Raw genomic sequence first — 25,515 nt, 5'->3', positions numbered from 1 at the left:
TATGATTTGATAGAGAAGTCTGACTGAGCGGTGGTAGGCAGCAGCAGGCTCGTAAGCATTCATTCAAACAGCACTTTCCTGCGTTTTGCCAGAAGCTCTTCGCTGTGCATCAAGCCTATCAACTCCCGGGATTAGGCTGGTGTAACCGATGTGAAATGGCTAGCTAGTTAGCGGGGTGCGCGCTAATAGTGTTTCAAACGTCACTCGCTCTGAGACTTCGAGTAGTTATTCCCCTTGCTCTGCATGCGTAACGCTGCTTCGAGGGTGGCTGTTGTCGTTGTGTTCCTGGTTCGAGCCCAGGTAGGAACGAGGAGAGGGATGGAAGCTATACTGTTACACTGGCAATACTAAAGTGCCTATAAGAACACCCAATAGTCAAAGGTTAATGAAATAGAAATGGTATAGGGAGAAATAGTCCTATAATAACTACAACCTAAAACTTCTTATCTGGGAATATTGAAGACTCATGTTAAAAGGAACCACCAGCTTTCATATGTTCTCATGTTCTGAGCAAGGAACTTAAACGTTAGCTTTCTTACATGGCACATATTGCACTTTTACTTTCTTCTCCAACACTTTGTTTTTGCATTATTTAAACCAAATTGAACATGTTTCATTATTTATTTGAGGCTAAATTGATTTTATTTATGTATTATATTAAGTTAAAATAAGTGTTCATTCAGTATTGTTGTAATTGTCATTATTACAAATAAAGTTATTAAAAAAAGAGAAAAAATTACACACAAAAATAATTTAAAAAATAATAATAATAAAAAAAATAAAAAATAAAAAAAACGTCCGAGTAATCGGTATCGGCTTTTTTTGGTCCTCCAATAATCGGTATTGGCATTGAAAAATCATAAATCGGCCGACCTCTAATGGAAACGTGGAGGCAATTATTTTTTTAAAGACTTTAAAAGGCAGCGCGTGACTTTCAAGTTGGGAAAGCGTAGTTATGATTTTCGTATGTGCATTTTCGTGGAATATATTATTTTTTTATCAGAAAATCTGATTTAAAATGATAAAGTTACAAATCAACATCACCAGCCTCTGCCATATGCATTGATACACCATGATCCATTGGCAGCTAAAGAAATTAGCGCATGGAACTCATAGCCTAAAAGCCAATGCAGCAGTAGGCCTGTAACTTCCATTGCTCTTTCACCCCGAGGATTGGTGATTATCGAGGGGGAGATTGTTGGGAAGATTTTTCAAATAGCTTACTGTGAGGAACTATACTTTTAATATATTATCAACACACTTCCCTACATTTCCGCAGAGCAGGCCAGGTACTGCTATGCATTCTCAGGCGCTCCCTCAATATTTTCAGGACAAAGAAACCAGATAAGTGCTCATTGCTCACATGGAGTACTCCAAACAAAAGACAATGACAGTTTTTTGTTAATCTCATAAATGGTTATGAAATTAACCAAAACTTTCTCACTAGTGTAGCAGGTTGTGAAATCTGCAAACAACATTTCCACTCCAAGAATGAGAACTGTAATTGACTAATTAATACATGTATTAACATAAATTAATGTATCCAAACTAAGGGGATTACATTTACTACTGATGACATATGTAATGAGGAATTAATAAAAATGGCAAACAATTCACACAATGAATGGGCAAGAGACAGCTTAGAAATTCTGGAGAGACTCGCTTATATCTTTACCACACCCCTCCAACATTTTAAATTATTATTCTCAAGACACATTATCTACACATATTTTAGATGCTTTTTACTGACAGCCACAACTCAATCAGCTAGGCCTATTGCCACGCGCGCTGCCCGCTTTTGCCCACTGTGGGCTTTCCAAATAGGCATAAGGCCTACGAGCTTGCAATTTGAAACAATCGACAGCAATTGTTTTTCAAGAAGCTAAATTATCCTGGATTCCTCTATTTCTTTCTGTATAGACAGACCATTTCCATTTACTTCCCTATTGGACTTCCACTATTAGGGCTGAGCGATATGGCCTAAAACGCACATTTACATTTTTTCGGACTTGTGAGCAATTCAAAATATATACACATCTCAAAAAAAATAAAAAAATAAAATGTCTCTAAATAAGCACTGTTGAACAATTAAAAGGTCAAATCCACTGCATTTAAAACAGTCAGCAATAATTTAATGAATTCAGAGTTTGTGCAATTATACAGAGGCTGAATATATGCCTTCCACAACCATAAAATAATTTTTGGGCCAATAATAACTCATCAGGCTTTCAGTTGTCTCTATAAAAAAGCCCTTTTTTGTTACAAATGTAACCAGAACCATGCATAATGCACATTCACTAATAATGTAGCAGGTTTTCTAGAAAATGAAAACTGGTCTCACTCTCTCAAGCACACGCCCACGTCCTATTTAGTAGTAGTACCCAGCTAATATTTATATTTCAAGTTTAGCCAACGTGGATCTTGGATCTAAGCTCTGAATTCAGCTAACAAGGCAGAACAGTTGAATTGTTATGAACACACCCTGCTGTCCGTCTCGGTTTGAACTGCATGCTAGCCTGTCCACTTTGTTCCCTTTTGTCCGTCTCGGTTTGAACTGCATGCTAGCCTGTCCACTTTGTTCCCTTCTGTCCGTCTCGGTTTGAACTGCATGCTAGCCTGTCCACTTTGTTCCCTTCTGTCCGTCTCGGTTTGAACAGCATGCTAGCCTGTCCACTTTGTTCCCTTCTGTCCGTCTCGGTTTGAACTGCATGCTAGCCTGTCCACTTTGTTCCCTTCTGTCCGTCTCGGTTTGAACTGCATGCTAGCCTGTCCACTTTGTTCACAGGTTGAAATCAAGTGGCCTGACATATTTCTCAGAATGAGTTGCCGATTCCTTTGATAAGTTGTATGCTTATTGCAAAATTAAAAAACACAGACTAAACAGCTAGTACAACAATCTTTATCTGACTAAAATGATGCTAGCAATACGTGGTACCATAATGCACACACAATGAACTGAGCATTTTCAAGAATGAATGTTCATTGGTACATCGATTTTAGTAGTGTCTGCTCTCCTGGAAATTTGAGGAGTTGAAACAGGGTATGGTTGGAAAGGTTAACTTCCAACCATACCCTGTAAATATCAGTAAAATAATGTCTTGAAACCGCTTGTCAGAGGAAGAAGTGATCTCTCATCTTTGTTGTTGTGAGTGGTAGGGGAGAAAGTGGCGAAGCGAGAGCTTACACTCTCGCCAAAATGTGTCCAAAATAAGCCCAGTGCTTTTCTATGCGCTTATTTTTAACTTAAGCTTGAAGCCTGCCTTCCCGTCTTTGGGACAACAACTCCCATTGATAGGGCAGAGACATGAGCATCTCGTTATTATATTACAGATCTCTGGTGTAAATGGGAAGGTGTCCAGCACAGAAGGAGTGAACGAGACCGTAAAGACATGAGAACAAACGCTCATAAAAACTAAAAAATAACAAAAAACTTGATTCTGCGATATAGGCATTTGGAATAGCGCGCAAAAACATATATCCGATTTAATTAAAATGTATCGCCCAGCCCCTACCACTATGTCATTTCTCTCCTGTTCTATTGGTTTCATATCAACTTTCTTTTGTTGTCCAGAAGCCAAAGGCACAATCCTAGTAACAACCCGCCCTAGTCCTAGTAACAACCCATCCTAGTCATAGTAACAACCCATCCTAGTCATAGTAACAATCCATCCTAGTCATAGTAACAACCCGTCCTAGCTGTTGCATATTTAAATTCTAACAGAGATTGTGTAACTATGGAAACACTATCAGGTGGGCTTTTTAGATTGGTATTTTCCTGCCAATTGCATTTTGGCAAATTTTTGAAAATTACGTTTTATTGGCTGCTTCATTACAGGAGTTGTATGTTCTTTTAAGATGAATTACCATAATCTAAATGTGATGTCTGTCATTCTGAGCATCGTGGGTAGATGCCATAATGGGTTATGCACCCAATGCATACGGGTCTGGTGGATTTCTTAAATGACGGGTAAATTAATTTCTTCCCAGTCACGTTGTCCGGTGCCAGATGATCCTAACGGAAACCCTGATGTGATCGTATTCAAACGTAAGCAAGGTTTGAAATTATTATATGTTTTAGTCAAATATTATATCGTTTGAACTTCTTGCGGTCAATCTGCAGTCTACAAATGATTTGTAATTATGTTCCGGCACCTGACCATCCACTCAAGAAAAATGTATAATAGATCGGCCAGAGACTGAATCTAGTTGATGATCCCTGCCCTACATAGTGCACTACTTCTGACTAGAGCCCTGCTCTGTATAGGGAATAGGGTGTCATATGGGATGCACTGAATAAATCAAAACCCATGTCCAGGAGGGGAGCTTCGATATTGTCTTTCCTTTCTCCGGGCTTCACTGTATCAAACACACGCACGTCTCCCGTGGTGTGCGCTGACTCATTGTCTCGCCAAGACGACACAAAGCTTACTAAGGCCGTTGGGACAGAGGAGAGAGACGGAGTAGCACGGGCAACACAGATCAGTAGACTGCCACACTCTCCGTCTCTCCCACAAGGTCTGGACTATTTGATTGTGGTTTCGGTCAGGTGGAACACTGTTTGCATCCCTAAAGGGGGTGAACTTAGAAGCGACGCCTTGTCTTGTTCAGTGGCCCCCGACAGAGTTCACGCTCTGTGTTGTTGGCAGCTGTGCTTCATCATTACAACACCCAGTTTCACAGGAAACACTGGTCTAACAAGCACAGTGGTGGCCACCTTGGGTCTTTGGTGCTAGCAAGAGCTGTAGCAATCACAAGGGTATCAGTCTAAATCCACCACTTTATTTCCCCTATCCTCCCTGTCAAAAACAGTGGGAGCGGACACGTGGCAGGGGCAGAATTTGAAAATGTTTTTCCCCCCTATCAGTCTTGTCATCATCTAAGATATTTTTTAAATACAGTTAGTGTGTGGGGATAAACAGAAACTTAGTTTTCAGTTTTTTATTTCCATGACTGATCATGTCCCATGGCTCTCTTGTCCCTCTGCATCAGACATATGGTGAGCAATATGTTTGAAACATCCAAATACAAAAAAAATTACAGTATCGAATCTCAAAACATGTAGAACACAATACATATCGTATTGGCGCCTAAGTATTGTGAAACTATCATTAACTTGGGGTACCTGGCAATTCCCACCCTACTGGAAACTGGATTTTACTCAGTCAATTTGTCATTGTTCGAGCCAGGCAGCACCACAGTTAACCTCTCTCTTCTTTTGCTGTGTATTCCTTCTCTCTCAGAAGCACTCCTCTCACCAGAGGAACCCCAGGTATTACACAAAGGGTCAGGGTTTTCCCTTCATCCAAGGACCCCCCTGCAGGTAACTCTGCTAGCAGAATAAAAAATGACTGCAGCTGACCCGCTGCCTCACGCCTACAAATATGAGCAGCCAAAATGGCTGACTCAAACAGCCTGTCCTTGTCAAAAGTAGTGGGAATAGGGTGCCATTTGGGACGCAGTCTGAGAGAGAGGGGACAGGGAGTGCAGAAGGAACAGGTAACGGCCCACTCTAATCTCTGGGGAACACTACAGCACAGAATTGGTTTTTAATGTATTGCTCATTAAGTTTTTTAAATGAAGATGGACCTGGGTGGCCTCTGTTCTATTGGCTATAATCCCAGTAAACCGGTCTCTCCACAATGAAATCAACGTGTGTGTGTGTGTGCGCGCTTATGGGGTAAACACTGCTTTGATTACACTCATGGACATGAACTAGCCGATGAGTGCGTGGTTCAGAAAGGTCAGAAGTCTAACCGAAGTCCTGCCAATTGGCTAGTGAACGTCATTACACACGTGGCATTGTAGGGGTTGTAGTCTTACCTGCTGTGGCAGTGGACGTGGCTGCATGTAGGGGGGCTGTGTGGGGGCTGCAGGCTGCTGCTGGGGAGGGCTGGAGTACGGGGGCTGGCCTTGTGGCTGGCAGTACCCACCCATGCCCCCCTGCTGCTGCCTATACTGAGCTGCCATCTGCTGAGAGACAAAGGAGACATCAGATATGATAGGGTCAATACTCTCTAAAAGCTCACTGTCAATGCCCACAGCTCTGCAAGACGTAAAGGATAGACCAATGGCCTTTAGTTCACCAAGACACCATCAGCATACCATTAAAAAATCCCGATTCATATACAGAAGGGAATTTGATTAAACTCCCAATCAACGTGGTGCAGTATAGCCTAAGTCATTTCGACTCAGTCCCACTGCCTGCTAGGTTGTTTACCATGTTCTGTACTGGGGTTGACTAACGGCAGTGAGAAGTGATGAACAGAACCCTGGAGGGTTTCTCACCTCTCCAGCCTCAATACATTAACATTGTGTTGACATCAAGAATACACACAGCCGCCGTGGCCCAAAGGGTACCCTATATAGTGCACCATTTTTTTACCAGAGCCCATAGTGTGCCATTTGGGACACAGCACAGCTGCTCTCCTCCTCCTCCATTCATCGCAAGGTGTTTGTAACAGTCTTACGTAAGGCGTTTTGGGGAACAGCTGTTATTGGCTCATCCCTCTCTCTGCCTCACCTGGAGTCACTTACTGGTCGTGTTTTTAAGTCTAGAACAAAATACACAAAACCAGCAGTGTATAGAACAGACTGATATTTATTCTAGAGTACACCATCGAGAAATCTGTAAACAACACGATCGATCATAAGGTTTCTGCAACAGAGGCAGAGTTCAGCATCCCCCTATTGGTGAAGGGTCCTCCCCCTCAATGATTCAAGGATTCAAAAGCCAAGCACAAGAACACTAGCCTGCTCATTCTATGAAACATCATATCTATGAAACCTAAGAGCAATCTATGATAATGGCTGGGTTATTTCTGTCTGCGGCTCAAAATGGCAGCCTATACCTAAAGTAGGGCACTACATGGGGAATAAGGTGCCATTTGGGACACAATGGCAGAAACATGGAGGCCCATATGGGAGTGCAGCGCTGAGCAGTTTTACAACCCAATAGCTGTGTGCAATGCTCATCACCCAACAAGCCGTCTGCTCCTTAAGCCTGAGGGGCGTTGAGGCGGTTTTTCCACACATGAGCTCATCACTATGGAACTGAGACACTGATGTCTGGGAGTCTAACTCAACCTCCCCTAGCTCCTTGCCTCTCCTCGCCTCCCAGCCCCTCTCCTCTGAGCCAATTTCCAGGCCAGGCCAAGAGCATCTGAAGGACGTACCAGCAGCAGCAGTGGTGAGAGTGTGCTCTCCTTCACTACCCCACAAATGGAAAATCTTTGGATTGGTGTAGTCATAGGCTAGAGGGGAATTCCAAAATGTTCTTATACCAGCTATTTTATTTCAAATCCATGAAGGAAAGTGTCAAACAGTTGCACATTTTATTGTAACGCAACCCCCGCTCTCTGCCGGAGCCAGTCTGCATTATTAACTGTCTCCTGTAAAGTCCCATCAGATAAATACTGTGATCATTATGTACAAACCTGGAGGAGAACACTTGGCTAAATCCTGCTATCACTTCAGCAGGCTTAGACCCAATCAGGTGCTGCCATTGTCAGTCAGCGCAGTGTGACTCATTTACTAAGAACAAACTGACAGATACCAAAAAAACTGAGGGTTGGCACTAGGAAGACCTTTGATTAAATGAGGTGTTGGTTACTGAGATAGTACAATGCCATGCAGGACACAGGGTAATGTAAATACGTCACAATCTCAAAGACGTCTCAGCTAGAGTGCATGATCTATAATCAAATCAGCGTGACAACGAATCTGAGTTTGGGAAGATGCAGCATGGCTTCTTAATCCTTAGGTTTGTATGGGCTGTAATGGGTTTTCATAGGCCAGACGCTTTCAGACCTCCATAAATCTGATTTTATTAGTCACGTGCGCCAAATACAACAGGTGTAGACCTTACAGTGAAATGCTTACTTACGAGCTCCTAACCAACAATGCGGTAAAAAAAAAAAAAAATACAGATAAGAATAAGAAATAAAAGTAATTAAAGAGCAGCAGTAAAATAACAAGAGACAATATACAGGGGTACCGGTACAGAGTCAATGTGCTGGCACACCAGTTAGTTGAGGGAACATGTACATGTAGGTAGAGTTATTAAAGTGACTATGAATAGATAATAACAACAGAGTAGCAGCAGTGTAAAAGAGGGGTAGCCATTTGATTAAGTGTTCAGGAGTCTTATGGCTTGGGGGTAGAAGCTGTTTAGAAGCCTCTTGGACCTAGATTTTGCGCTCCGGTACCGAGAACAGTCTATGACTAGGGTGGCTGAAGTCTTTGACAATTTTTAGGGACTTCCCCTGATAACGCCTGGTATAGAGGTCCTGGATAGCAGGGAGCTTGGCCCCAGTGTTGTACTGGGCCGTTCGCACTACCCTCTGTTGTGCCATGTGGTAGAAGGCCAAGCAGTTGCCATACCAGGCAGTGATGCAACCAGTCTGGATGCTCTCGATGGTGCAGCTGTAGAACCCTTTGAGTATCTGAGGACCCATTCCAAATCTGGAATAGGCGTTTGTCATGCCCTCTTCACAACTGTCAGTGTGCTTGGACCATGTTAGGTTGTTGGTGATGTGGACACCAAGGAACTTGAAGCTCTCAACCTGTTCCACTGCAGCCACGTCGACGAGAATGGGGGTGTGCTCGGTCCTCTTTTTCCTGTAGTCCGCAATCATCTCCTTTGTTTTGATCACGTTGAGGGAGAGCTTGTTGTCCTGGCACCACATGGCCCTGACCTCCTCCCTATAGGCTGTCTCGCTGTTGTCGGTGATCAGGCTTACCACTGTTGTGTCATCGGCAAACTTAATGATGGTGTTGGAGTCATGCCTGGCTGTGCAGTCATGAGTGAACAAGGAGTACAGGAGTGGACTGAGCATGCAGAGGGAGGTGTTGAGTTCCAGGGTCCTTAGCTTATTGAGGAGCTTTGAGGGCACTATGGTGTTGAACGCTGAGCTGTAGTCAATGAATTGCATTCTCACATAGGTGTTCCTTTTGTCCAGGTGGGAAAGGGCAGTGCAGAGTGCAATAGAGATTGCATCATCTGTGGATCTGTATGCAAACTGGAGTGGGTCAAGGGTTTCTGGTATAATGGTGTTGATGTGAGACATGACCAGATTTACAAAGCATTTCATGACTACAGACGTTAGTGCTACAGATGTTAGTGCTAAGGTCAGTAGTCATTTAGGCAGGTTACCTTGGCGTTCATGGGCACAGGCACTATGGTGGTCTGCTTAAAACATGTTGGTATTACAGACTCGGACAGGGACAGGTTGAAAATGTCAGGGAAGATACTTGCCAGTTGGTCAGCGCATGCTCGCAGTACACATCCTGGTAATCAGTCCGGCCTTGTGAATATTAACCAGTTTAAAGGTCTTACTCACATCGGCTGCAGAGAGCGTGATTACAGTCTTCTGGAACAGCTGGTGCTCTCATGCATGTTTCAGTGTTATTTGCCTCGAAGTGAGCATAGAAGTAGTTTAGGTCGTCTGGTAGGCTTGTGTCAAGTGGGCAGCTCTCGGCTGTGCTTCCCTTTGTAGTCTAATGGTTTGCAAGCCCTGCCACATCTGACGAGCGTCGGAGCCAGTGTAGTACGATTCGATCTTAGTCCTGTATGTTAGTCCTGTTAAATGGTTCGCCGGAGGGCACATCGGGATTTCTTATAAGCTTTCGGGTTAGAGTCCCACTCCTTGAAAGCGGCAGCTCTAGCCTTTAGCTCGGTGCAGATGTTTCTTGTAACCTATGGCTTCTGATTGGGGTATGTGCATACGGTCACTGTGGGGACGACATCGTCGATGCACTTATTGATAAAGCCTATGACTGGTATGGTGTACTCAATGCCATCGGAAGAATCCCAGAACATGTTCCAATCTGTGCTAGCAAAACAGTCCTGTAGCTTAGCATCTGCTTCATCTGACCGCTTTTTTATTGATCTAGTCACTGGTGCTTCCTGCTTTAATTTTTGCTTGTAAGCAGGAGGATAGAATTATGGTCAGATTTGCCAAATGGAGGGAGAGCTTTGTATGAGTCCGTGTGTGGAGTAAAGGTGGTCCAGAGTTCTTTCCCCCCCTCTGGTTGCACATTTAACATGCTGATAGAAATTTGGTAAAAACGGATTTAAGTTTCCCTGCATTAAAATCCCTGGCTACTAGGAGTGCCGCCTCTGGGTGAGCGTTTTTTGTTTGCTTATGGCAGAATAAAGCTCATTCAATGTGGTCTTAGCATGCCTCTAAACAGCTGTGAAAAATACAGATGAAAACTCTCTAGGTAGATAGTGTGGTCTACAGCCTATCATGAGATACTCTACCTCTGGCAAGCAACAGCTCGAGACTTCCTTAGATATCGTGCACCAGCTGTTATTTACAAAAATACATAGCCCGCCACCCTTTGTCTTACCAGACGCTGTTCTATCCTGCCGGTACAGCGTATAACCAGCCAGCTGTATGTTGATAGTGTCGTCGTTCAGCCACGACTCCGTGAAGTATAAGATATTACAGTTTTGAATCAGGGACCGATGACACTAGGGGAATATCCCAAATGGCACCATATTCCCTTTACAGAGCCCTGATTAATAGTAGTACACTATAGAGGGAATAGGGTGCCATTTAGGACAGTTGACACCAGACCAAAGACAGCAGGATGCAAGGGAAGACATAGCAAGAAGGAAAGCCAGCATAGTAGACTAAGGAAGACTGAGGAAAAGTAGACTGAGGAAGTAGTATAGTAGACTGAGGAAAATCCATTCCTAATTATCTTGAAATATTAAGGTTGATCTCTGAATGACATCTCTAATACGGGCATGTCTTCTCTGCTGCATCTCTTCTCTCCCTGCTGGCCGGCCACCCCCCCCCCCTCGGGAACACAATCAATATAAAATAGCAAAGCGGGGCCCCGGTGGTATCTGAATAGTTGAAGCATCCAATTTCAGGTGGGATCCATGAGGTAATGGAGAAGGGGCCATCTGGGGCCCGGCGCTGATAAAAGTCATTATATGCTCCGTCTCTCTCCAAGACGGAAAAGCAAGCAGAGCTGACACTTACACATAGAGCCCTAGGGTCAAACTGGAAAATGCTGCCGATTTCTAATGATGTAATGATGCAATGATGTGATAGTGGTTTTCTACCATCGTCGAGATGACGTTTTCTTTGGGCAACGCAATTTCTGCTATTTTCAAAGCTGGTGTTGTGAATATTTACATTTAGGTGATTTAGCAGACACTTATCCAGTGCCACAAAGGCAGTATCAATATGACATTGGTATATGACAAGATTACAACTGCAGAACAATTCCTAGTGTGTGTGTGTCATGCATAGCCCATGCCAAAGTGGAGGGCATAGAAAGCTGTTATCTATTCATATCAACAAGGGTTTCCATACTTTTTTCAGCACCGGTCACAGGAAGGATAACAGCTGGAATGAAAGAGGGCCAACTGTGAAACAGAACAGCAGCAAAACCCAGGAAATTTACTTCAATCAGCAAAACAAACAGTGTGTGTGTGTAATATATATAAATAAGTAAGAGAGAGAGCGAGAACAGTACACAAATACTACTGGTGAGGCCGACTTTAGTCCCTATTTAGGACCATCATACATCATGCTACGTCAGCAGCCTGGTCCCATGTGAGGGCCACTGCCAGGCCGTCTCTGGAGGAGCGTTAAGAGCCAAGTCCAACATTCTGTCCGGGGGCTAAATATAGCAGCAGTGCAGTCTGACTCTAACCAGAATAGACTGACTCAGCCCAGCCTGGCCCACACTGCTCTGCCAGCCATGCTGCATGTCAACAGATCCCTACACTCAGTCAGAGCCCTGCCACCCACACAGGGGTTGTGTGACAACCTATTCCCTATATAGTGCACTACTTTCAACCCGGTCCATTAGGAACAGGGTGCCATCTGGGATGCAACCACGGACAGGCAGGCACACTGACAGACCCATGCCGTCTGCGTGATGGGACAACAGGCCAAAGCTTTTTTTAACCTGCAATGTGATTGTCATTCAAAACCCACACAGCTCTGAAGAGCCCTCTGCCTTCCAGTCACTGGTATAACTGGTGAAAGGGCATCCCAATGCGGTTCATTGTAAAAGTGAATACGTCATGTGCTAAGTACTCCTGAATGCTGACAGTAGTCTGTAGAGAAGTAGCCTACATTGCAATGACAGACATTTAGGCAGTGGTTGACGACTAGCCTAAAATGGAGAACATACCTGCTGCTGTTGAGGATACTGCATTCCACTCATGCCCATCTGACCCCTCCCAGGCATTCCCATTGGGTAGCGGTGAGGAGAAGGTGATCCGTATGGTTGGCCGTGGTAGGAGCCACCCCCGCCCTGCTGTTGCTGGGAGAAAGGGTTGTTGCCCATGCCGTAGAGCTGAGAGCGCTTCATCGCCATGGCATCTATTGGTGGCACCTAACAGAGAGAGATGGGAGGAGTTAGCATAAGATTGGGCTAACTATGCTTTAGATATTTTATAATACAACCAACAGCTTGCAAGGTCAAAGGCCCCTTCCTTCTCATTCGCGGCAGTTAGCCTAGTGGTTAGAGCGTTGGACTCGTAACCGAAAGGTTGCAAGATCAAATCCCCGAGCTGACAAGGTAAAAATCTGTCGTGCTGCCCCTGAACAAGGCAGTTAACCCACTGTTCCTAGGCCGTCATTCAAAATAAGAATTTGTTCTTAACCGACTTGCCTAATTAAATAAAATGTATAAAAATATATCTACAGTCTAGCCTAAGAACTGTTTTCTTACTAAAACTAGTAAGAAAACAATAGCGACATGGTCCAATTCTGACTATCACTCAAATTCCAGTATATGACAGCTGGCCAGAATTGAAGTAGGCCTATTCACCATGTCTTGCAAATTACAAAAGTAGTTTAAATGTTTCAATACATCAGATTTCTCCATCACTCCATCGGAGTCCTATTAAATAGCCTGAGGTTCGTAGTCAGGTCCAGGGGTTGGCAAAGATATCCAGGATAATGTGCCGTCAAGTGCTTTAGGAGTCAGGTTATTCTCGAGAGGCTCGGCAGGCTGTGCCAAAAAAGAGTGAGAGCAATTCAAACTAATCTTCTCATGTCACTGCTAAATTCAGGCCAATTGAAGCAGCACTTAAAGAAAATGTGAGCAATCGAGAAAGCCCAAGGGGCCACTTTAAACGAATAGTCTGGGTGTCAGCAGTCATGCCTGGGCACCCTGCGATTTTAACACACACTCACTAAATGACAGTTAAGGGTAGGTTATCCAGAATAAAAACGATTCAAATGTTTTCGCTGTAGCTCAGATGGCATTATGATCAATGAAAGCAAGTTGGAGGATGTTGTACCAACAATCCTTTGTAGAAGTATTGTACACCTGGCAGTACGCCTAATTTGAATGAATCAACTTTGTTCAAAGACAGAAACAAAGCAATATTTTTATTTTACACTTGCCAGAATCCAGCATGGTAAACTCAAATGACTAACAGTCTTAAAAGAAAACCTTCTCACTACAAAGACAGACAGACTAGATCATCAGATAGAGAAAAAGCTACTTAAATCCCAAACACTACACTTTCTGAACTAAATACACACACAACAATTTGTCTAATGAGGTCGAAAACACAAGAATGCTTGTCAGGTACCAGCAGTAAACATTACATTTTGTGCTGTTCTTACTCCATTTTATGACCTGTCACTGGTTTCAATCCGTTCGTAAACAGCACACATGAAGGCGTTATAGGTCCATTATTTTGAGAAAGTCTCACCCCACAAATGAAAGACTGGAGAAAATAGCTGCAGAGCAAAGAATGATGGGATTTAAAAAAAAAAACGCAAATAGGTCAAGCTTGTTTTCGTATTTTCCCTGTATTAGGAGTCCAGTGAGCAAAAATCACTCAATTTCTGCCAGCTAAACACTTCTTCTGTCTGCTGTAGGCTAATCTACCAAACGAGGGCTTGCTGTCAATGTGAATGAGGCCATTCAGATGGGGAAATCCTACCTACAAATCAGCAAAATAAAAAGGATTACATCCTAAAATGGCACCATATTCCCTTTATAGTGCACTACTTTTGACCAGAAACATATGGGTCCTGGTCAACAGTAGAGCACTGTATATGAAATAGAGTGCCATTCAGGACTAATTAAATACTGAGTCCCAGTGCCATGTGTTCAATTCACACCATAAAGAGGGTGGGGAGGAGACATCAAACCTGCATCTGGAGAGGGAGGAGTAAACTATGAAGAGAAACCCCTCTACTTTAAGCCAGCAGAATTATTACAAATCTGTCAGAAATATGCCTGGGTTGAGTTCCTAAAACACAATCTCAGGTTTGTCTGTAACCCTACACTACGGGTAACCAAAGAGCACAGGACGAACCCTCTCCAACCCATAATGAAGTGGACGTCCAGACTCATTTACGTCCAGACTTGAATAGAACCATCCTGCACATCACAGGCAAACCACAGCATTTCCCACATCATCTGGCTATATCCACACACTGCATCTACAAGGTAAACATATCCACTTGTCAAAATGTAATAAAACTAGAGCTTTGATGGCAAGAATGTTAGAGACCAAAGCCAGCATCACTCCCCTCATAGTGCTTATGATGCGCCACGGTCCGTGTGCTCAAAGCCAGAATGAGGGAGAGTTGCAGAAAAACAGGACATGTCCTCTTTTAAAATGCCTAATTTAAGACTCAATTACAATACCCCAGTGAAGATAATCGACTTTCAAAGGAGAAATGTTTATTATAGGCCTGTCAGTAACAGGATCTCAGAGCATGCTGGAGACAGCAGGAATTAGCTAGTGAATACAAGAAAAAACTTCCATCTGAAAAGTCCATATTTTGTGCAGTGCAGCAGTTTGCACATCTTTAAACACTGTGGGGGGCTTAGCCGTGGGGAAATGAAGCTACAATAGAGACTAGAGTGGCTGATAAACATTTTCAGAAAGAAAGCCTGTCTAATGGAGGGGTCCGTCCACAACATGCTCACATTTACAAAAGACTTCAATGCTTTCAAACCAGGCACTTCTTGGTAGGTTGTCACAGTGCAGGCCTGGAGAGAGAGTGTGTTTTCCAGCTGAGGTATTTAGCTGGCTGATTGTGGGATCGGGCACATGGCTAATTTGCATGTGTGAAGGGAGACCACATAATGGCCTCCATGTCAAAAAAACAGGATCACATCACTAGATAAAAGAGGTCAAGCCACGAGTGTCAAAGATACCATTACACAATGGAAACAGAACACAATCCTGACCCCCCCCCCCCCCCGTCCTTGATAGGCAGGTGGCAAGAGCCAATCAGATGCAAGATTAGGTCAATTAGGAGGTAGCGGTCAAATTTACCCCAAATGTTCATGCTTCCAACGTGCTCTTGGAAGTGCAAGATGGACACCAGTATGTACTGTTTTATACGTAATGTAAGTACCTTAATATCTAAAATAGGCTTCTTTATAGGAACAGGGCATGCATTTTGTTAAATAGCAGAAACCCAATCATCCAGTTGACATTCATTCTAGCTTTAGACTATGGCGATATCGTCTATATGAATGCAGCTGCCACTGGACTCAGTTTATCATAGCCCACTACACTTTACCAGGGAGATGTGTACTGAACCTGTCACTGCATTCTGTATCAGAAAGTAGTCTGGCCCTCTCAAATATTATAGATCAATGCACTACTGTCTGTTTGTTTATAAAGCCCTTGTGCAAATGTCTGCCATACCTTACTTCGTTGCTAAATGACAGACATGCACACAAGTCACCAGACCTGATTACATGATGGCTAACTCTGGAGATCCCTTCAGTTTCCATCGAGTTAGGTAGATCTGTGGGTAGTTTTTTTTTTGCGGAATGATGTCCAGAACGCTCAAGTTTGATGTTTTGGCGCCACTAGGGCAGTTCAGAAGGCTGGTTGATGACTTATTAGTGAGTAATGTGTTTGTTTTTCATATGTTCATTTTCTTCAATTGCTTGTACATATTGGGAATTTGTATGATCGTGTGCTGAGCTTCCTTGTAAAAGAGACCTTGGTCTAAATGCAATTTCCCTGTTTAAATAAATTGAAATAATGATCATAATACGTGCTGATGAGCACATTTAGCTACTTGGTCAACGCGAGGCCTTCAAATTGGTGTAACAAGGCTAACGTTAGCAGGCTATGCTATAGCTAGCTAGCAATAGCAGATAACAATTGGAGTGTATGATATCTAGCTAGCTGGATATCAACAAACGAATGTTAGTGTTAGCTAGTAAGAATTCTGATTTGTTGAATAAAAGTAAATATGCGTTGAGATGTGAAACGGATACTTCAATATCTCAGCAGTTGCACAGATCATGTGCTAGCTAGAAGGAAGGTCGATAGATTGGGGTGCGAAAACTAACGTTTTTTTATTTTTATTTAACCTGTATTTAATTTGGCAAGTCAAGCAAGTCCACAAGTTAAATTGCAAATGTTGTAGTAAATTTATCAGCATGGGTATGCATACGTTTGCATGGTACAGTACTGTACCTAAAGTTTGAAATGTTGGAGAACAGACTAACTTAACTAGACTTAAGAGACTAGCAAGCAAGCTAACTGAAAGATCTGGGATCCCCAACCAGAAGTCACCTTGGACAGAAATTGAAATGCCAGCTTCAAATCAACCATAACAGAATAGTTAACTAAGTTAGTTAGCTGCCCACAAGGATACGGAATTCAGAAAATTACCATTTGGGTGTTCTCCGCGTGCATGTTTATTTTTCTAAAAACAGTACAATGTACAAAAGCTGTCCTAGCGATGCTGGCTAGCTAATACATTAGCATAGCAAACGTGTCTGTCCATAGCTAAATTAACTAGCCAAGCCGCCTGGAAAGCGTAGTTATAGTTCGGCCAATTAGTAAAAAAGTGACATATGAATGCATCATTTACCTGTGATCTGCCGCTTCCTTGTCCGTTGTTTCCAGGGCTCATGGCAGGGTGATTTCTTTCTTGTCCTCCCCAACTATGAGTTGTTGAACCGTATTGGGAGCTCAAGTCTTTAGTCAGCCCCATGCTTGATTGTTGTTGTTGAGCAGAAGGATTAGTGTAATCTTGATAGCCACTGCCATAGCCCCGCATCATAGGGCTCGGGGATGTCAGTAACTGGTTTAGAGTCGGGGTAGCCCCCGACGGATGCTGCTGACTTTGCCCTGGAAATCTGTGAAACCCTCCAATATTCGCACCACCAGAAGAAGAGGCAGCAGCCATGGCAGCTCTGCTATGATTAGCAGCAGCCGTGTTGCTGACTGGGCCCATCATGTTGTTCCCGTGCCGAGAGGGACTCATCATCCCATATCCACTGTTACCGTAGCCAGGTCGGTAGTTCGGGTAGTGATTGTACGGGTTGTTTTGGTATCCTTCGTGGGAGTTTTGTTGAAGTTGATCCATATTGTTATGTTGTACCGAATGCATTATCCCAGACCCTGGGCTTTGTTGTCCGCCATGTTGATCAAAGCAAGGCCCACCTCTTCCCTTTCCATAATAACTATTATTTAACTCCGAAACTGAGCTGTTCCCACTTTGGGGCGGGTTGATGTTATTAGTTGGTCCCAAACTGGCATGGTCGTACCTGCTGTTAATACGGTCCTCTGTTTTGCCCGGTTGGTCCTCCTCCCCACTTTTATTTAGCATTTGTTGCTGCTCATGGAGTTCCACTTGATTCCCTAAAACGTTCTCTTTTCCTCCATGTTGGCGGTTTCCACTTTCTCCATGTATCGACTGCTGGCTGTTGTGAATTTGGCGTTGTTGGTGATGAATGAATTGATTGGATGGCTGTTGCTGTGGAGGTGTGTGGTGGTGCGATGGAGGAGGATCTCCGACACCAACATTTTTCACTTTATGACTGACAAGCGTTCCCGTCTCCATGCTTCCCGAACTCATGCTACAATTTGAAGTCGAAAAAGACTCCGATCTAAAATCTGCACTTTCCTTCTCACGTTGACTCGAATTGTTGTTTACAGTAAAAACTCGAACTCTGTTTGGGTTCAATTCATGGTGATTGCGTTCTACATTAATAGCATGAACGATAGTCCCGTTTCCTACCCCAACTACAGCTCCACCAACTACTCCAGATTTAAACTCTTGACTCACGCTGCTAGTTAAACTCGACCTTTTCTTACCAGTTGATGTTGAGGCTGTTGCCACTTGTGCGGCCATGATCAAGTCCACATCTCAGGCAGAAAATCCAGTCGAGCTAGCAAGCTAAACATATAGAAGAAAAGCAGAACACGAAAAGATGCCAGCTAGCTAACGTTAGCGGGAAATGAAAAAGAGCGCATACAGTGTCGAATATGAGCATAAATACCATCTATGTTAGAGTGAGCTCATGTTGAAAGTTTTGATAAAGACGGGCATGAAACTTTTTTACTTCCATGTTTAACCCGTATACAGGCAAATGCCTTTTCTCTCCAAAGACCATTTAGCCCAGCATGGCAACAGCGAGCGTTAAGAATCCATAGTTTATACCTCAGCGATCTAGAGGGCTGAATGGCTGACGATTTCCTGGTCGGGGCGGGGCGAGATTATTCTGAGTAGTGGCACCTGAGCCCTAAAAAATAAATATCACTGTTATTCACATACAACAAAAAAGTATTTGCATGTTCATAGCAAACCAGGCTGAAAGGGAGCATTTGTATGCCTAAATTGGAAATGGTGTTCGAGCGCCTACTTTTGCGATGAATGGTGCTATTGTTTTCCCAGCTTTCTTTACTATGCCTAATCTACTTGTCTGATTGAATTCATTCACCTATGAATTCACCGATCATGTGTGGAAATTGTTGACTGTATACTGTACATGTACTCATTCTTCTCTATGCTCTTCTGTTATTATTAAAGTAACAAGAATTGAAAGAAAAATATAAACAGGCCATATGAGAATGTCTGTGTGTTTCTACTTAGGCCTAAATGAGAGTGAATATACATGAGCAAATATGTTTTTATTTGATTAGGATCCCCATTAGCTGCTACTCTTCCTGAATATGTTAGTCTGTGTGATGTTGAGGTATTGACTCACTTGAGGGACCTGTTCAAGGGGGAAATCGTCTGAGACCTCCCACAGAAATGGCAGCAGCAGCCCAGTCAAGTGAAGCAGGGAAAGTGGGTCAGTGAAAACCCACAGAAAGCAGCACAGTACAGCTCCACAGGAACACACTGACACCACAGACCTTTTTTTTTTTTTACAGGGAAGGGAAAATACTGCTCCAACACAGTGTTTGCAAGCCTATTACCTTCATAGTGCACTACCCATAGGGCTCTGGTCAAAAGTAGTGGACTATCTAGAGAGCAGTTTGGGACTCGCATGCAATCAGCACACCTTGTAATAAGGACACTTGTCAAACCAACATGCTTTCAATTTCAGGGTTGAGTAAATAACAATATGACAATTGATTTGTTTACTAGTAGGATGGCTTCAAGTGACCCAATATGCAGTGTATGAAAGTGACTGTATTCCCAAATGTGTCTTGAAGACTGACCCGTTCCAGTTAGCCATTTCATAGTCTTCGATGACAGTAGAATTGTAAAAAATTATACTTTATTTGCAATCCAAGTTCGTGCATAATTCTTTTCATTGGATAAAGGTAAGCAACCAAAGGCCTCTTCTCAAGCAGCTGGTAGCAAGGTTGATGCCAAAGACCTTGTGGATGGAGGTATATAAGAAGGAATCACAATGAATTTTCTCAAATCGCAATGCATTGGTGAAGCTATGATAGTACAGACAGCATAGAATTAGATATAAAATGGTAACGTATAGGATGTCTATGTCCGGCATTCCAATAACAAAGCCAGACCGTAATGTAAATGATGGTTGTGTCTGAAGCATGCATTCTCTGTACAGGCCAGTGTGTTGGCCTGTGAGAAGGAGATTCAAGGGTTTTGCAATCACATCTACATACACATGAAGTACACGTCAATGTCAAGTGTACTTCACAGTGTTTTGCAAGTCTGTGTGGCAATGTGCCCTGGATAATTCCACCAATAAAAAAAAGACATTGATCGTTTTTGTGCCATAATTGTTTGTGTTATATGCACTATATATTAGAGAATAGCTCATTATACAATTGCTACACACAGACATCAGCAAACTAATCAGTACTTTTGATAGTGGAAAGAGAAATTGTTACAATTAAAAGGTACTTTTCACACAATTAGTTGATTCCAGAATATACCATGTCAGGTGAGAGCACACAGAACGGAAACAGGGGTGTTGCTTACTCAGCAGTCAGCACTAACCATGTAACAAACTAATTACACCATGTTCACATCCCAAATGGCACCCTATTCCCCATATAGTGCCCTTCCTTTGAACAGAGCTCTATGGGCCATGGTCAAAATAAGTACCCTACATACGGAATAGACTTAACCCATGACAAATTATAATCTTCACCTTTTGTCGACTACAGTCTGTAGACATCATTACTTGAATCTTGACCCAGCAGCTACTTCTCCACCATCTAGACAACTTTTATCACCCCACTTAAAGCACCTGTGTGACAGGGACCCAGACCCAGTGGTCTCAAATGGAACCTTACACTCTATACAGTGGACAACTTTTGAACAGGGCTCATAAGGCTGTGAGACGAGTGACACTGATTGTGTTTCTCCTAATTAAACCTCCCCTGACCTTGGCAGAGGTAAATCATTAGTTTCCCGTTGTAATCATCACACGGCCGCAATTATACCCCATTGGACCTTCATTTGCATTTAGACATAGCTGCTCAGGCCATGACAAGAAATTTAAAATACATTTTGACAATGTCAGAGAACTGAGGTACGGACACAGAGACTGATTTCCAAGCTAATGGGATTGCGTGATTGGAGCATAGTTATACATATGGTACAGATGTGCAAATATAGCTGATACATCTTTTGTGTGCAAACCTTCCAAAAAAGTATATCTTATAATAACACTAATTCAAGAATATTCAAACAGAGAGAGCAATTGAACGTCTATTCTTAATTCGAGTACTTACACTACTTGAAATGCAGCCCACAACAGAGAGGGGAAAAGATAATCAGGGAATTACTTGCATCATTAGTAATTCATTACTTTGGTAATAACATGTCCTTTCTTACTGGCAGCTGCCTTACTGAACTAACAAGGGGTTGCCTAGCAATCAGCGTTACACACTGGGTGACATCATTCATGGCTGAATCAATCCCAATCTCTTTAATTAAAATGACTAAGCTGACCATGTAGCATAATTTCCATAAATGTGACCTTCAAGTTAAGTCAGAAAACATGTCTCTCTCTTCTATTCCATGTTATGCTTACCAAGCACAGGGCGAGAGGGGGTAGGTGAGATGCATCCCAGTCACATTAGTATGGTGAAAATGTCAAAGATTTTGCTGCAAAATCAAATCCAATTTTATGTGGATCATTGCTGAGACATTATTTTTACCACAGGGTAGCTCCAATAGGAATGATTTACTTTCCTTTGAAACACACAAGCCAAGAACAGAGAAAGCACCCAGAAGTAGGGCATGTTATGGTTACAATACTGATGCCAGCAGATTTAATATTCTATTCATCTTAATTTGATTGCTGTAGGTACAGGTTTGAAATAAGGTTGTGGTGTGTAATAGTATTATTGATCTAAAGTAATTTACTGGCAGTTTCTCAGACAGAGATTAAGTTTGGTTCTGGACTTAAAAAGCAAGCGCAATGGAGAATCTCTCCAGGGTTACATGAAGGGTTCTCACACAAGACAAAGAGAGCCAGCCAGAGAGTCAGCCATACATGATATCCTATATTAATTCCTATGATCCACCACACCAACCCCTCTCACACACACAAATCCCAGCCTGCATGTCTGAACCAAACTCGGATCTTTAAATCCATTAAGGATCCAAATGAATCATTTAGCTGTGTCGAGACCTGGGCTAAGTTGTTCTGGCACACATTGAAATGTGGCTATGCATCCCAAATGGCAGCCTATTCCCTTTATAGTCCCATAGGGCTCTGGTCAAAAGTTGTGCAATATAAAGGAAATAGGGAGCCATTTGGGACGCATCTGTGCTCTTTCTCCCCGCCTGCCTCAGATGAATGATTTATTAAACGACAGGTTGTTGCTGTATTGCCAGATGGATCTCTTGTGTCTCGCAGTTCCACAGATGTGTACACATGTTTAATGGTTGTTTGTGGATGCCTGTCAAGGAAAACAACCTCTTGACGAGGTGACGTCCCCCGTCTGTTCACCCCTCCTAGCGTGAACCGTAAATCAGAGCCAGGGTTTAACAGCGTCTGCATCCCAAATGGAACTCCGTTCCCAATATAGTGCACTACTTTTGACCAGAGCCTTAGGGGCCTGTAGTAGTGCAAAGGGAATATGGTTCCATTTGGGATGCAGACTTATACACACTTCTCTCCCTAAGAGCTCTGACAGGAATATGCTATAGACACTCAGTGAGGGTACAGTACGGCTCACTTTTGCTGAAAGCAAGAATGTGTTTGTTTGTAACTGGAATGACTATCTGAATTGGTCAACTCAAGTTAACATTTTTATGAAACAAACTTCTTTGAAGGTTGTTAGCTATGTACAATTTACATATTACATTTATGCCAGTCATTTTCCTCTAGTGTCCAAATAATTAATTAAGTCCCAAGTTATTAAGTCATAAGTCTTATGGAGTTTTTAGATAGAAGTGTTGCACTCCGTTTTCCCTGGCCTCCCATTCGCTGAACCATTCTGTACCTTTATAAGTGCCCTGGAATGCAGGCCATGTTAACGGAACTAAATGATCAAAGCACATATTCCGAGAGAAAAAAGGTTTACAGTATAGTCCCTCTGGGTGTGTCTGTGGCCTGGCCACAGGCTACATGTGATGTGTCTGCAGTAGTGTAGTGGTAGTTAGTGCAGGATAGTTACAGGATAGTGATGAGTGATGCATCCTTAAAGGACCCGAGGATGGACTTTTGGATCACACAGAAACCAGATCACATGATCTTCTGACGGTTCTGTCTCAATGTCAGCAGAGGTAGAAGCAGCAGACTCTGTCTTCCCATCTCAGGGAGGTATGACACAACAATTAACAGGGACTGTATGTATCAAGCGTCTAAGAGTAGGAGTGCTGATCTAGGATCAGTTTAGCCTTTTAGACCATAATTAACAAGATTACATGTGCAGGGGGGACCTGTCCTAGATCAGCGTTCCTACTGTGAGACGCTTGATACATACGACCCTAGATCAAGACACCAATTTAAGAACGAATGTGCAGAAAACAAAATGCACCTTAAAGTGTTACGAATCAGAAGAGTTTCATTTGTACCCATTGTGTGATCTGTGTTTCAGTGTGGACTTGAAGGATGACTCACAATGGCTAGGGGGTTGGTGTAGGCTGTGAGGTGGTGAAGGACCACGCGGGCTGATGTGGGCTTCCAGCCTTAGGGAAGCGCTACAGCAAGGTCTGGTAGGCCTGGATGGAGGGGATGTAGAGGCAGCAGGGAGTCAGCGCCGTCATGTTGGCTGAGTGCTTAGCGTCCGTCACCAGGTCCAACTCTGAGAGTGCAGAGTCAGAACAAACAAAAAGACAAGGGTCTGTATTCACAAAGAATCTCAGAGTAGCTGTGCTGATCTAGGACCAGCTCCTCCCTGTCCATACAATCTTATTTATTACAATCTAAAATATAAAACTGATCCTAGATCAGCCCTCCTATTCTCAGGCTCTTTACAAATACAGGTCCAGGTCAGGAGGGTCTGAGTTCTCAGCAGGGTATAAAACAAGTTATAATTCAATATGATACTGTAGATTTCAAGTAGTAACTAATGATGGATTAAACTATGCATTGGTATGGAGCAAGCTAAATATAAGTGTTCATTTAGGATGGCATGTCCTACTTCGTTCTTCAGTCTTTTCAATAAATGTAAATATGGTTGTACAAAAGAATGTAATTGTACCCAAAATTGTTTTGGTTTTACTTTAATTTTTATGTTTTCTTGCAGCTACATGTAATTACCATACCCGTACATTGTGTTGTTCACATCAAACAACAACCATATTACTATGATGTAGGCGTTAAATCTCAAAATCCCTTCATCAATTTGCATGACAATCCTGGGATATTTCAGCATCTGTTTGTTGCGTTCAGCTCAGCTCCCTTGATAACCAACATAAAATGACTGTTGCATATATAACAGTGCATTTTGACCATGATGGAACTACTTGCGTCATCAGTAACAATCCCATTCATCTAATCATTAAAACAAACAACTAATTACACACCTATTATAGCATGAGTTTAGACATGTATTATTTATTTTATTAAATAAATGTATTTCACCTTTATTTAACCAGGTAGGCCAGTTGAGAACAAGTTCTCATTTACAACTGCGACCTGGCCAAGATAAAGCAAAGCAGTGTGAAACAAACAACAACACAGCGTTACACATGGGATAAAGAAACGTACGTCAATAACACAATAGAAAAATCAATATACAGTGTGTGCAAATGAAGTAAGATTAGGGAGGTAAGGCAATAAATAGGCCGCAGTGGCAAAATAATTACAATTTCGCAAATTAACACTGGAGTGATAGATGTGCAGAAGATGAATGTAGGTAGAGATACTCTTAATGATCGGCTATGAAAAGCCAACTGACATTTACTCCTGAGGTGCTGACTTGTTGCACCCTCGACAACTACTGTGATTATTATTATTTGACCATGCTGGTCATTTATGAACATTTGAACATCTTGGCCATGTTCTGTTATAATCTCCACCCGGCACAGCCAGAAGAGGACTGGCTAGCTGATCTGCAAAGAAGCTAAATAAAAAAATTAAAAAAAATTAAAAAAATAACAATATGGGGATAGGGAAGTTGGATGGGCTATTTACAGATGGGCTATGTACAGGTGCAATGATCTGTAAGCTGCTCTGATAGCTGATGCTTGAAGTTAGTGAGGGAGATATGAGTCTCCAGCTTCAGTGAATTTTGCAATTCGTTCCAGTCATTGGCAGCAGAAAGGCGGCCAAAGGAGGAATTGGCTTTGGGGGTGGTTCCTGGTTCCTCTAGGTTTCTTCCTAGGTTTTGGCCTTTCTAGGGAGTTTCCCGAGCATACAGGTCGCAGTGGTGGGTAGTATATGGGGCTATGGTGACGAAACGGATGGCATTGTGATAAACTGCATCCAGTTTGCTGAGTAGAGTGTTGGAGGCTATTTTGAAAAATGACATCGCCGTCAAGTCAAGGATTGGTAGGATAGTCAGTTTTACGAGGATATGTTTGGCAGCATGAGTGAAGGATGATTTGTTGCGAAATAGGAAGCAGATTCTAGATTTCATTTTGGATTGGAGATGCTTAAGATGAGTCTGGAAGGAGAGTTTACAGTCTAACCAGACACCTAGGTATTTGTAGTTGTCCACATATTCTAAGTCAGAACTGTCTTATCATGGGGAACTACATTTTTAAAATAAATTATATCTAATTATTTATTATCCTATTTTAATGGTACGGTCCATGGCCCTATACCCTAGACACCCACATGAATGGCCCAGATACTAAGGAGAAGTCCCTAACTGTTTTATGTGCATGCTGTAAACGGTCTGTATGCAGCCAAAATGAGGACAGG

At 42.7% G+C, this 25,515-nt stretch overlaps 1 protein-coding gene across 5 annotated transcripts in view; it reads right to left on the bottom strand.

The window, feature by feature from the left end:
* Positions 1–18,455, bottom strand: part of LOC129817627 (AT-rich interactive domain-containing protein 1B-like) — a 100,343-nt gene extending 81,888 nt beyond the window's left edge. For 2 of the 5 annotated variants that reach the window (XM_055873060.1, XM_055873061.1), the window contains exons 1-2: positions 16,845–18,454; positions 12,160–12,363 (exon numbers count right to left, since the gene is read on the bottom strand). In XM_055873060.1, coding sequence (XP_055729035.1) covers positions 12,160–12,363; positions 16,845–18,110 — 1,470 coding nt within the window. In that variant the 5' untranslated portion in view covers positions 18,111–18,454. Of the gene's footprint in view, positions 1–5,820; positions 5,971–12,159; positions 12,364–16,844 lie in introns of all 5 variants that reach the window. The other 3 variants (XM_055873057.1, XM_055873058.1, XM_055873059.1) reach the window with 3 other exon arrangements.
* Between the last annotated feature and the right edge of the window lie 7,060 nt (positions 18,456–25,515).

The sequence above is a fragment of the Salvelinus fontinalis genome, chromosome 20, assembly GCF_029448725.1.
Source record: "Salvelinus fontinalis isolate EN_2023a chromosome 20, ASM2944872v1, whole genome shotgun sequence".
NCBI classification, from domain to species: Eukaryota; Metazoa; Chordata; class Actinopteri; order Salmoniformes; family Salmonidae; genus Salvelinus; species Salvelinus fontinalis.
The sequence above is the reverse complement of the archived record's forward strand: the minus strand, read 5'-3'. Positions and strand labels throughout refer to the sequence as shown.